Consider the following 14,464-nt stretch of genomic DNA (forward strand, 5'->3'; position numbering starts at 1 on the left):
ACAGTCCATACAGGTGTTTTACTTAATTCACCACACAGTCTTATATCTAACAGTCAATTTCTATTAGCTCTATTAGCTCTCTTTGATAAACAGTGTTTGCATAGCACTGATTTTGTTATACAGCAAGGAACATGACAGGCACTCGAATACATCCATTCACAAACTGGAATTCTGTCTCGGCAGTACTAAATCAAACAGAATAAAACACAATGTCTATGCAGCCATCAAGTTGACTGTCTCTTAAGCTGAGTTTATCAATCTTTTTTCACAAACCAGACTGCACCATGCAACAGAAAGTTCCTACTGATCAGCATGCAGGCCTAGTCTGATAGCCAGAATGGTGGCCCCATGTCCCGCTCTGTCTTGGTGCTGTACCCAAAGTCTTTAGATTCCCTGCTGGGGAGCACCATGGCTCATTGCCTTCTGCCTTTGTGCTGCATCGCAACCAAAGAGGGCCATCTTACAGGCCATGGAATTTGTACCACTCCTATTTACTTAAAGGTAGACACATTATAGGCACTGTAACTCATTGTAGAGCCACCTAGACAATGCACCCAGTTGTGTACTAATTGGCCAAGTGCTTGATTGTGAAGTCTAAGACCTGAGTCTTATTTGCCACTTTGGTTCTGTGAACCTGAGGAGCAGATGCATTAAGCTCACCCCTCTGCAGAAGGTCCAGTGATGGTAAAAGGAACTATGTTGATCCCCAGAAGGCAGGGCCCTCAAATTCAAATAATGATGGGTACATGACTCTCATCTCCTTTTCTGATTTGGTGTTATATAATAATTTCAGGGGTATCCTGACTCCACTTGGAGAGGTAAGTTAAATGTTGTCTTAGACAGCTTACACTGTTACAAGCCTTCACACTGGTTTAGTTCAGACAGGCTGACTTGTTACTGAGACAGGTGTTTTGCAGGGGGACCTTATTTTGTCCCACCCATGCGAAAGCCTCTTTCGGCGAGCACACAGCGCAGTAAATACCAAGCTATACTCTACACATCGCTGGAGGTGCAGTATGGCTTTATCAACTAAATTGTAAATGCAGCACAGTGTTCCCCTTGCAGCCCTGAGGCATTGGCACTCTGCCTGAAGGGAGACTGCCACCTTGGCCCATTAAGGCTACATCCAGCAGAAACCTAGTTTTGCTGGTAGCAGTCATATCCAAGTACTATTCTCAACCCCTTATCTTAAGCCAAGCAAGAGCAAGTTATAGAGTGGTATGGCTGCTGACATTGTTATTACTAAACTTTCATTGTGCATTAGAACTTAAATCAGTAGATTGCAATTGTAAACCTACAGTAAAATGAAGTATTTCTCATATCATATTATTGGTTATTTTATTTTCTATTATATTAATATCAGGTAGATATGCAATGGAAATACGTCATAAACTACATAAAACAGTACCTGATAATTATCCTACGCAAAACATGCCTTATATGAAATTATACTTGGATTACACGAAAATACATTACAGAATTTTCTTTCCTTACTAATTTCAAAATATATAAGAATTTAAAAAGTTCAAATCTTTAAAACATACTGGCTTTTACTTATGAGTTTACAGTAATGAATGAAAAACATCTGCACTAATACAGGAGGCAGACGTCGCCCAATGGTGACGTTGCTTGACGTCGCGAGTAGTGACGTAATTGCAGAGCCAGGCGAAAAGATGGCTACAGCGGTTTGGCTGCATGGTTCGAGTAATATGCGGCTGACCGAGGGTTTAGTGTCCGCTCTGAAGGAGGAACGGCCCGAGTACTTGCCATCACTTTTGGCGAACTACCGGGAGCATGGCGGGATCTCCACACAGGTGATGATCGTGAGCTAGCTTGTAATTACCTGAGGATCTGTGCTATCAGCTCGACGTCTTGCCTGCCTGTAGTCAGCTTGCTAGTGTAAATGGTTTTGCTGCCTTCTTTGTGTTATCGTCTGATTTATTAACCGTTTCACCTGTGCTATCAGAATGTATTTAGCGATCTACCTAGCTGCGTAGGAATGATTGTCGTCGAACTGACTGTATACCAGTTTAGTAGTGGCATTAGTATTGCTTGCAATCTGACTTTTTAGTTGCATGCTAACCCCGTAGCTACTCTGTGGGGTTCACATGTGATCATTGACATTGCATTGGGTAGTTGTAGCTGACGATGCTGATGGTAAACTAAGTTGCAATATAGTTATACTAAGAATATTAGTTCATTAGCTACGTCTTTGGCTAACGTTATTTTTATAATTGCCATTCAATAATGTATTTGAGAACAAAATAGACTATATGTGTGTATGTGGGTGTATCTGTTGCATCTGTGTTATGGAGTAAGTACATTATCATGTGAGAATATGGATATATTTCGCCTTTGTCACCAGAGTTCTGGAGCAGCTGGGGGTCTCATCGGACTCAGCAATGCTCGACTCAGCTCCAGCAAAACCAGGTGAGCGCTGTCGTCTGTCAATACAGAAATGAGTATTGTAGGGTGCTGACATGTGCAGTGGTATTCTGCCCTACTATATTATTTAACATAATATTTAATGTGATGTACAGAAGATCATACAATTGACAGTGAAGTACCACACTCCATGTGAGTATATTGGATCTGGTCCACATAGAGGTGTCTGTGATGTAGGTTTGAGGGCCTGTGTCTGCTGTCCATGTTGGTGAAGGACAGCTCCAGTGAGGTTTTCCAGCAGCACTGCCTGTCTTGGCTGCGCTCATTGCAGCAGGTCATACAGGTGAGTCATAAATCTCATGTTCCTTGTCTCATCTTCCAATGCACCTTGCGACTTGAAAATAAGCAAAAGTTGGTCTGCTGGATGGCCTAGCTATATGTATTGGTTTTACAGAACAAATTAAGTTTTTTTGGCAGTTGAGACTCTGGAACATCAGTTCTAAACCGTATGTTTATTATGCATCTGCTTTTTGAAGAGTGATTTAAAAAATGTTAAAAATTATAAAATTGTGCACAATGCTCATGCTGAACACTGAACAATTGAGGTCTGGGCAATGGTTTACTTTTTTACTAGTTTATTATTTACTTCATTTTTATCTCATGAAACAGTATAAAAATACTGTTATTATCTATAGTGGGGTTGGCCAACCCTGTTCTTGGAGTTCTACCATCATGAAGGTTTTCATTTCAACCCTAATTTGGCACACCTGATTCTACTGACTTGCTGCTCAATGAGATATCTAGCTGGTGAATGTGGTGTGATGTGTGCTTTGTTAGGATTGGTTAAATTTAAAAACCTACCTGGTCCTAGTCGGAGTTTAGCTGGCTCAGTTTTGGAAAAGGGAAAGTAGCTACTAGCTTCTCACTGCTACAGGAATTATTTCCATTTTAATCTTAAAAATTATATTATATAGACTAAGGCATGTCTCTGTCTCCCTGTAGTCCCAGGCACCTCTCCCTTCTGTCCAGTTGGCTGTCAGTGTGCTCCAAGACTTGTTGCAGTACTCTTCCCAGCTACCTGAGCTTGCCAGGGAGGTCGGTCTCAACTCCATCCTGGGGATCCTCACCTCCCTGCTAGGCCTCAAGTCGGAGGTAAACCATAGAGACGGTCATCAGTGGGTCTTTAAGATCCCTGTCTTCAGTTCTCTGCAGATATCTGTATATAAGTATGTTTTATACTCATTTTAAGTGATAGCATTGAGGTAAGCACACTACTTCACACAGTGACTTGACACATATTGTGTCATTCTTCAGCAAGTGGTTCATGAATAGCCCCCGATATATAAAGTCATGTGCCAGCATCACTTGCTATTAATTATATAAAGCAATACTTCTCTATAATTTATATGGAGCAGCATTTTAAATTAATAAAAAAGCAAAAAAAGACATACATTTATTTATACACGCACATACAATAATTTATTGACAAAATGCATATGAATTCATAATATATAAATTTAGACACTGCATGGGTAACGAAGAGAAATTGGAATAAAATTTTATTTCTATTATACCGTGACAATGTCTGTTGGGTCATCAGTTGTTCTGGGTTGTGTTGCATCTCCCACCTGTTTCATTGAATGTGTGTGTGCACGTCTTCTGACTATGCTACAGTGTCACCTAGCAGCAATGGAGGGGATGACAGCCTGCATGACATTCTATCCCCGAGCCTGTGGATCTTTGAGGGTAAGTAAGAGAAGAAGGGGCTCTTCAGTGCTAAAACAATACTGTAAAGCACTCTAACCTCAGTCTACCTTCCTGGGTTCTGTTTTAACACTATGTGATCTCTCCTAACAGGACAAACTAGGTGCCTATTTCCTTTCCAAAATGGAATCTGACAACCCTAAAGTGCAGGAGGTGAGTATTTCTGATTCTTGTTCTGTATTCCAATTCAAGTTCAATGCAGGATTCCCTACTGGCATTGGTGTTAAAGAGTAAATAGGTTATTGCACTGGAACACAATCAAATGCTTAATGTACTGCTCTTTCTCAGTTTTTTCAGTCAGATGTATAAACATTTTAACCCCTCAATCTCCACCTTGCTTCCTGTCCTCTCATGTTGTCCCTTCTTAGGTGGCCAGCGAGTGTTACGGCCGTTTGCCCTGCCTGGGCGGGGTGCTGGAGAGGGGAGGGGGTGGTCGAAGGGCTGAAGGGTGGGCTAACCAGCTTCACTGCCTGCTGGCATCTGCTCACAACATACTGAGCCAGCTGTACCAGGGAGCCGAGTGTGGTCAGTCCTCATTCAGTTCACCATTCATTTTATTAGCTGCTCAGATCCTTCATCAGGAGAAGGACTGAGTGTGTGCACTCTGAATGGGTTGCAATTCACGAGATGAAAATAATCCATGACGTAAGAGAAGAGAATGACGGTGAGATTGATGGGATTGTGTGCTGTTTGTGTGCTTGTGGCAGAGAGGACAGTGCAGTACGAGGGCCCAGGCATTGAGCTGCCCTTTCCCCCGCTGGATGAAGCTGATCCCCTGCTAGTGGTCCAGCTCCGACATAGATACCGGGCTGTGTGCCTGGCTCTCAAATACACACTAAGGTATTGCACGCCCACGTGCACACACATGTATACAAGCACCCTCAGAGAGTGCGCACTTGTGTATATGCTCACATACATGCTTATGCGAGGATGAGGGGTCAAAATCACAAAAACTGGCCTAAGTGGTGGCATAAGAAATTAAGGCATTAAATGTAATTTGAAGGCAGTTCGATGGAAGTATTCTTTATCATGCTAATTGATGGTTCTTTTTTTTTTAACAAATTACATTATACATTTTCTTCAGCAGTTATTGATTGTTGTGGCTTTGACTACACCCTGGACTTCTGCTGAACGATGCAGTGACATTACGTCATTGTTGCCAGTAGGCTGAGCATGTTGTGGCAGAATGACTTGTAGGGGCAGAATATCGTGCTTCTACAATACTCTTCTAGTGACATCTCCATGCCCGACAGGTGTGATCACTGCAATATTTGGTGTTAGTTCTTAAGTACTAACCTGTATTTGTGAAAATGTCACAGGTCTACAAAACCATAAACGTGTGGATAAGCACGGGATTTCACCTGCTTGCTCTCTCTCGGTCACAGTGTGGATCCAGTGTCCCCAGTGCGCCTTCCTGTTCAGAATGTTTTGAATCTGGTGTGTCGAGCCCTGGCTGTCAGCTGCAAGAGCATTGTGAGTTCCTTAATCTGTGGCACTCAACAGCTGTCTGATGCAGACCTGCCAACCTGCACACATTTTGTGTACCAACCACGCAATTCTTGGTAAAAATACGCAGGTACGAAATGCCAGCTGAAACTACGCAAAAAAAAAAAATATATATATTGTAATTTAATTACGGAAAACAACCAATTAATACAAAACAATACCGTACATTTATTCGGTATTTAAACTACATCCCTCGGATTGAACCAGATGCTACGACCTTGTGCTTGTGGTTCTGTAACCCCTCCCCGACCCACTCAACATCCACTGATACGCAGCGGTACTTCATTATCCACCGAGGCGTAACGCTGCATTGCTGAGGTAAAATGAGAAGTGGGGAGTAATAATCAAGCACAAAAATGTGACCGTAATGTTAACATATAAAACGTTAAAACATAACTTTACGAGATGATGCATTTCAAGGGGTATATCCTAATGAGATAAATTTGTGTATATAATTATCCGTAGCTCGCATACGATTTAGCCTCGTTAGGAGACGTGCGAATAACTGATGTCTCCTAACGAGTGTTTGATTATAGACTGCTAACGTAGCAAATAATTCCCATTATTGCAGCCAGTCACCCGACCAGCCTTGCAGTTAGAAAATAATCATGACATCAGATGACGAGGATACTAACAAGGAGAGAGAAAGAGAGCAGCAGACCTACTAAAAAGAAGCGAGTCCATGCCCCCCAGAAGTTCCTCGCAAAATATCAGGAGCAATGGCCGTGCCTCCGCATCTCAAAACGTCCGTTTTGCACATTGTGCAATTATGATTTTGACATTAGCCACCAAGGAGCTTCAGGTAATAATTTAGCTAAACCTCTAGTTACAAAGGCCTACATTCCTAGATAATTTTTCTAGTGAATACTTTTTTTTTTTAATTTTTTCATTAGGCCTATATGATGTGTGCCTATATAAGCTGATTCAATTAGTTAATTATTAAATAAAAATGGAAATCATGAACAGAAACTTGGTTTTATTCATAATTAACAGTGTTTTACATCGCAACATAAGTTTTTTTTTTGTAAATACTTGAAAATGAAAACATGTTACAATATACAAAACAAATTATTTCCATTTTTATTAAATAATTGAATGCAATTCACTTAACTGATGGTTATCAGTTTGTATAAGCATACATATATAATTAAATATTAATCATGAAAAAATTGTTTTAAGCAGGCGTACTCAAACTTTTGACTTGCAAGTGTATCATAATATAGCCCAGTGCAGTGCAAGTGGTATTTTAGAATCAGGTCAAATTATACAATTTTTGCCTGATCACTTCAACAGTCAAAACTAGAATTATGACGAAAGCCTTGTGTGTGCGTGCAAAGCGAAGTGGTGCGAAATCACGTGAACTAAGCGTTACACTAACCATTGTAGTACTCAAAATATTTTCCTAAGGTTGGCAGGTCTGCTGATGATTTGTGTTATGAAAACTCAGCCCTGTGGTAGGTAAATGTATCCAAATATGGAAGCATGGAGTGTGTCTCTCTTTTTGCAGAATTTATCTGGTGATGGGTGTCTGAAGTTGCTGGTTTTGCCCTCAGTACACAGCGACACCCTGGAGCTCCTGTCTGCTGTCATCACTACGTGAGTACGCGCACGCGCACACACACACACAACTGTACACCTCCTGAATATTAAATCTGCAGTTCCCGCCTACTGTATTAGTGAATTGATTTGCCGTCTTGCTTGTCCTGTGTCTCAGTGTTGGCAGTGGGCTGGTGCCGTATTGCAGTGTGCTGACTCGGCTCTTCTCCCAGACCCTCTCTGCCTGGAGCCCCCTGCCTGAGGCCAGCCTCGGACAGCAGAGGGCCTACAGGTAGTATACATGCAAACACACCCACCCATGTGCACACACAGGCCTCCTTAGGAAAGAAATCACTCGGCACATGCCAGAATCATTCCGGTGTTTGCATGCCCAAGTTCTCTTTTGCTTCCGTGTACCTACACTTGCATGCACAGAGACACACCACCTGTGAATAATTTGTTTATCTATTGCCATATTTTGCTTCTCTCCATATTACCCATAGTGCTGTGCGGGTGTCACTATACCAGACACTGGAGCTATGGGTACGAGTGGCTGGGGCCTCCTCCGGCGTGCTTCAGGGAAGCCCCACTCATACAGAACTCTTAATGGCACATCTACTGGGCGACATCACACCAGGGGCCGACGCTGTCAAGGTGAGGAGGCATGATTGGCAGAGGAGTCTGTTGAGACCTCCCTAAATGGCTAATTTAGAAAGCATGTAATGTGCTTTGACAGTGTGCTTCTGTTTTATGGCATGGATGGGTAAAACAGCATTAGGCTGTCGGATGTTTTGATTGGTTTAGCGGAGACATCACCACATGGCATTGCTGTTGTTTTCCCAGTGCAAAGAGGATGTCTTTTGAAGAAATGCAGTTATGTGCCTGTCAGCTGGCATAATTTTTGTTTTTTTACCCACAGTTTTCATTCAGTTGCTATAAGTTCCAGAATAAGCCCTTGCCATGTTATGCAGATGAAATGCAATCGTGCCATTCCTAAAGCAATTTGTTTCCTGACCACTGCACAACAGAGTATGTCAACATCACTGTCCATGTCCTGTATGTACTACTCAGAGCATCTACCATTAAGGCATGAGGTTAATGTTGTTTTGCGATGGAATTCCCCTTTTAAGTTTCAAAAGTAATAATTTTAAACTATTGCCATCCCTTCCTCTCCAACTTTTATCATCGTTCTCCCACCAGCTGCGTGTGGGACAGGCGGCCCTTTCTGAGCTCATGGGACATGCTGGGAAGACAGGGCCGCGTCGCGGCAAAGGCTTGGGAATGGGTGACGGGAGCACAGTCTCACTGCAGAGGAAGGGTGATGCATTAGCCAATCAGGACACCTGTCTGTCTGCACTGAGAGGTGAGGGGGTGGGGTTTAGAGTGGGGCTATTGACCTTATGGATATTGAGCCTGTTGTAATAAAGCACTTTATTATGCAGTACAAGAAAGCAAGGTAAATAGAGTATAGTAAGATCCTAATAGTCCAAGCACAGCACATAATTATGATACATTTTTAAAAAAATGGAAGAACACTGAAATATTTTGTAATGATTGTCCATTAATGATATATTGACGAGAATGAGACTGCCCTGTTACAGCTTTGAGACAGATCATCCTGACCAGTGGTACTCTGTTGAAGGAGGACATTCACAAGGTATGTAGTACAGTGTCTATGTGTGTGTGTGCATGTAAGTGTGAACATATATATATGCCTATCTGTGTATATACCTCTTACTGTGTCACACAAATGAGCGGTTGTATGCTATTGCCTTTCTGTATGTGTATTTGTGGCACTGTCTCCTTACACAGAGGCTCCAGGACCTTGTGCTGCCCCTGTGTGTGCGACTGCAACAACAGCTGCAGTGTGGGGGTGAGGTGGGAGGGGTGAGCGGTCAGTATGGTAACGCCCCCCCTCGGCGGGAACTGTATCGTCTTCTGCTGGCCATGGTTCTGGCTCCACCTCCACGTTGGCCACCCCCCCTGACCTGTGCAGTGTCCATATTCAGCCACGGCCGGAAGGACCGAAACCTGTCGGTGAGCAGGCAGTGCACCCTCCACGCATCGCACGCACGCACACGTCCAGTCCAGTCCAGTCCATGTATCTCCCTTATCTCCCTTTAACTTCATTAAAATAAACATTCAGATCAGCTGGAGGCCAGTTTATATTTGCTCGCTCACTCTCCTTTCTCCTCTTGTCTTTCTCACTCTTTCTTGCGCAGGTATCCTCATTCTGTGCCGAAGCCCTGACTGTGTGCAACTCCCTCCTCCATCCTCGTACTCCCTCCCTTGCTCCCCCCCTCCCGCCTCTTACACTCAAACACACAGCTACAGCCCCTACGCTCACGCCTTCCCAAAACCCATCGCTTTCCCTCCCGTCCCTCCTGGGAGGCCCCGCGCAAGGGGCACCCTTTCCAGCTCGGCACCCCCTCAGTCTGGGTCCAACTGGACTTCTGGGTCCCCTGGAAAACCATCTTCCCTTGCCACCATCTGTTCTGCCTCCCCAGGCTGGCTCTGCCCCCACGCCGGGTGACCTGCTGCTGTCCACTCCCCAGCCAGGCGAGCTAGCGGCTCTGGGGGCCCCTGAGGGCCACAGGCCTGTGTTCGTGCGCTATGATAAAGAGGAGGCCGAAGATGTGGAGATCTCTCTGGAGAGCGACTCCGATGATAGTGTGGTCATCGTCCCTCAGGGGATGCTGATGGTTGAATCGCACGACGCTGCCAGCACGCAGCCTCTGCCACCACCGGGGGGAGCTGTGGCAACTGTGGGTACAGGAGCGGCGGGTGACACCGGAGTTGTGAGCAGCCCACTCCCTAATGAGTTGCCCGCCTCCATGCCTCACCAGATTCTGCCCGCTAACTCAAATGCTATTAACACCTTCCCTGGTCAGAGCCAGGCTCAGCTTGTGTCTGTTGTGCCACAGCTCAACTCCACAGCATCTCAACTGGCACCTCCTCCTGTAGGCCTGGGGGATTCGCTCCCCAGCGCACAGCTGCAGCAGATGCTAATGCAGCCATCACCAGCTGGGCAGCCGTCGCAGTTAGGGCTGCCCATGCAGATGCAGCTGCAGAATCAAATGGCGCAGTCCAGCAGACAACTACAGCAACAGCAGCAGCAGCAGCAACAACAACAGATGCCAAGCGAGGAAGACCTCACAGTCATCAATATCAACAGTTCAGATGAAGAGGAAGAGGAGGATGAGGAAATGGAGGACGAGGATGACCTTGGCGAGGAGGATGAGGAAGAAGAGGAAGGATTGGAGGATGAGGAAGAGGAGGAGGAGGGGAGTGATTTCCAAGAGGAGGATGAGTACTACGGTGAGGAGTTTGACGACTATGAGGATGAGGAAGAGGGGATGATCGAGGCAGAGGAAATGGAGGAGGAGCCTGAAGGGCTGCCCCCATTAGAGGGAGAGAGCCGACGGGCCTTGATGAACAGAGAGGAAGGAGGAGTACTGATGAGCTCAGCCGATGAAAGGGGGATGGGGATCTTCCGCCTGGAGAGAGAGGGAGAAGGAGATGCAGAGTTAGAGGGGGTAGGCCGTGGACTGGAAGGGGACCATGGTGTCTACAGGCAGCCCCTAGACTCAACAGAGGGGGATGGGCACGAGGGATTAAAGGAGGAAGGGGAGAGAGAGGTCAGGGTCACTGAGGAGGGGAAGGACAAAATCGAAGAAGGAGAGCACAAAGATGTAGCTGTTCATGAAAGCAAGGGAGATTCACAGCCCCAAGGACCTGCTGAGGAGGTCATAGAAGAAGCCAGTGAATTTGAAAAAGAGACAGGAGTCGAGCTTGGAAGATTGGACCAGACATCACAGGAGCAAGGGCCCACACAAGAAGGTGATGGTGCTACCGTGGATGAGACGGCCGTCTCTCACCAAGAGGGTGAAGTGGAGTCATTGCAGGAAGTCAGGATGGCTGAGGAGAAGGAAGGGGTGGAGCTGACATCAGAGCAGCCCAGACTTGAAGAAGAAGAGAAAGCCAAGCAAGATGAGGATGTCCCAGTGGAGGAAGTGAGGTCTCCAAGGCAGGGTGAAGAGGGCAGAGCCTCTGTAGCGAAAGATGACGTGGAAGAGGAGGGTGAAGACGATCTCAGGGGGATGAAGAGAAAGCGGGAAGAACATGAGGTAGAAGGGGCGGAGCAGAGCGTTGAGAAGAAAAAGGCAAGTGCAGTATTAACTTGGCCACATTTATTTTTCATGTTCATTTTTTTATGACCAGTTTTCATTCTGTTCATTAATAGCAAGCATTTGGCTTTGGATTGCTCTGTTATGTTTTTGATAATTGTGTAGCTGAATGTTGTTTGCACTAGATTCAAGCTGTTGCTTTTCGAAGCGTCTTAGGTCCACAATGAACATCCCCTGTATTTTGGCCTATTCCGACTCTTCGCCCCACATACTTAAAAGGACGTAACCTTGGTATTCGCCACTGGACTGAGCCTTAATCCTTTGTTTTAACTTTTAACATTTACCATTACCAGCAAAGAGTGGTTGTGAATGTAAATATACATCACGTGTCATTCAAATGTGAAAAAAGTATGAAAATATTGGATTTTGAATGACATGTAAATCGCAATGACCCATCTGATCTATGCATTTTGATGGCTGTCGCATTGGCAGTTTTCTTTCCACATATGAATGTGACCCAAAACAGATCTGAAAATATCTGATTCCATGTTGTTTATCATGTTTACATGTTCATCGTACATATCCGATCTGTGCCACGTGAGCAAAAAATTGGAATTGGGTCACTTTTACCAGGCAGTATGAACATAGCCTTATACCTTTCGGCACTGATAAAGGTCTGACTGACCGATACATTTGTCCTTGTTTTGTCAACATGTGAGCTCAAATAAACTGTTACTAACCACAATGCGAAAAGGATTTTAAAATATTGCTCTGACATTGTTTTGGCAGCTGGATGAGGAAGCTATGGCTTCCATGTTGGCTGATTTTGTGGATTGCCCACCTGATGAGGATGACAACGCCCATTCCACGACACACTCCTAAGATGGGCAGAGCCTTACAGGGTTGGATCAGACTGGACATGGCCAGACACATGCCCTGAACCCAATGTCAGTTTATGGACTGCAACCCTATTCCTCGAGGGCCACAGTTTCAAGTCTTGTTGTAAAATGGTCAGTTACAAAATACATTGTCTTCTGGCACCGTTTCACTCATTTGGTTTGGTTTTACAGTTTTATATTGGGTTTGTATGATGGACACTATGCTGATACAGCTCATTGTCTCCACATTGATAGGACTGGACTAGACCGCTGTATGTTTTTATGGGAGTTGTTGGACTGAATGCACTTTCCACCTGGGTTAATCAGTTTTCAATTACATGAGTTTGTAGATATAGAATGCTTGGTGGATAGTTCATTCAGCAATCAATTAAAAAAAAAAAAATTAAAAAAAAGAGATATCTCCAGGCTTAATGCATAACAGTATTTGTGCGGCATTTGTGTGGACCAAAGTAAATCTTCTGTGCAAACGTCGCTGTAACCTGGACATTAATTTATCTGGTTGAGGTAATTTGAGTCAGACTGGTAATTTGACATTTCATCACCCCTCACAATAAAGCAAGGACAGAATTGCTTGAATAGCAGCTATGCTCAATATGGTTCTCTGATACTACTAGGATGGCAGGTTTTAGTGTATAGCCACTCACTACAAACTTTCTCTGACTTAAGAATAATGGATCTGCATCATAAAAGCTTGGACGATAATGAATAGACTGGGATTTTCTTGCCATTAATTCCCTATTGTACGGCTACCTTGTAACGTATCATATGAACAAGGTCTTGCTGGACTACAATTGGTTCAGTAATGTATGGCGTAGGTTAGGATAAAAAAGAACTACCAAGTTTCAGGCTATCTTTATTCACAGTGGGTTAATACGGTTAGTGTAGTATTGGCTACTATCATGTTTATTTTTTGCCTCGTTTTTTTTATGTCGGTTTGTTCTGTTTTTTTTTTTGTTCACCCTTTTATATAAAAAAATAAATGAAAAAATGTGCATATAGATGTGTATAGCAGTACAGTTTTGTTAAGCAATGCCTTGTTACAGACTTGCCATACCCACCAAAATGAATTCAGTCATTAAATCATCAAGGAACAACTTTACGTATATAAATAAAAGCTCATTAATTATTGTCATCCTCTTAGAGGGCATTTCCATATGAAGCACGAGTCTTTGGTGGCGAGCTCCACGGTCTAGATTGAACCTTGATCATACTCTGGCCGAGTGCCAAGTAGAGAAATGCACAATTAGCCATATAGCATTTGCCAGGCAAAACATGACAATGAAAACAGTAATTATGTAATGAAATGTTACTGTTAATGTAATTACTGTTTTCACTGTTATATTTTCTTTCAGTTGTAAAATTTTACATAGCTTTTTATATATTCTGAAATCGTGAAATTTAGCTGCGTGTTTAGCATACACTGTAAAACCAAATTGCGGATATCCTGTTGCATGTTTGATCCTAGCTAAAATTTCATTAACAGAAGTTTTTGTTTTGGAAACGCCAGTGCGTAATATAAAATTCAGTTGTGAAAAGTGCCATCATGTTGTAAAAAGGCTTTGTGCAAAGTGGATTTTGAAAAAAGTGAATTGAAAGGGCATCCGCAGTAAAGAAAATTAGTTTATCAAGTACAGCAGTTTAGTAAGTCTTGAAAAAGAAAGACACCAGTGGTGTATATACCGTAAAGGTCCGCCAAGGAAGGCAACTGCATGACAGATGACGAATGAATACTAAGAAAAACCCTAAAATAACGGTCAGTGACATCACGTGCAGTCTCCTGAGGACAGACATGAAAATATCAATATAGAGGCTACATTGCAAGGTGCTAACCTCTCATGAGCATACACATAGAAATATACATTTTAGTTTGCAATGGGCTGTTATCTATTATCTATTATGTACCTGTGGTGTGGGGATGGCTGGTTTAAGAAGCCACACCTGCCCTGGGTCAAGCTAATTAGACCTGGCCAATTGGTTAAGAATTAGATAATTTGACCCAGGAACAGGAGTGGCTGCACCTGTGCGTAGTGAGGTAATCAGTACGCACAGGTTAAATCTGCCATCCCCACCCACACAACGGGAGCCTCGGTCATGACTGTTTTACATCTGCTCACTTTGGCTGTAACATCTTGCCAACCTTGTAAGTAAATGTGGACTGGAACATCACATCCCTGTGTCTCTGTGCTGGAGGGCCCCTAGGAAAGCCACTTCGGTGACCTGTGGCAGGCGTGTTTGGCACAGTACCCA

General features: G+C 43.8%; 1 protein-coding gene across 1 annotated transcript; it reads left to right on the forward strand.

Annotated features, from left to right (window-relative positions):
- The first annotated feature begins 1,630 nt into the window (after nt 1–1,630).
- On the forward strand, nt 1,631–13,312 carry pelp1 (proline, glutamate and leucine rich protein 1). Its single transcript, XM_035410914.1, has 17 exons — nt 1,631–1,814; nt 2,366–2,430; nt 2,623–2,728; nt 3,388–3,537; nt 4,060–4,131; nt 4,243–4,302; nt 4,518–4,674; nt 4,857–4,989; nt 5,535–5,622; nt 7,163–7,251; nt 7,370–7,483; nt 7,695–7,845; nt 8,392–8,554; nt 8,793–8,848; nt 9,004–9,228; nt 9,414–11,354; nt 12,108–13,312. Exons 1-17 carry the CDS (start codon nt 1,674–1,676, stop codon nt 12,198–12,200), a joined length of 3,804 nt encoding a protein of 1,267 aa, XP_035266805.1. The 5' UTR covers nt 1,631–1,673; the 3' UTR covers nt 12,201–13,312.
- The last annotated feature ends 1,152 nt before the right edge of the window (nt 13,313–14,464 follow it).

The sequence above is a fragment of the Anguilla anguilla genome, chromosome 3, assembly GCF_013347855.1.
Source record: "Anguilla anguilla isolate fAngAng1 chromosome 3, fAngAng1.pri, whole genome shotgun sequence".
Classification (NCBI taxonomy): Eukaryota; Metazoa; Chordata; class Actinopteri; order Anguilliformes; family Anguillidae; genus Anguilla; species Anguilla anguilla.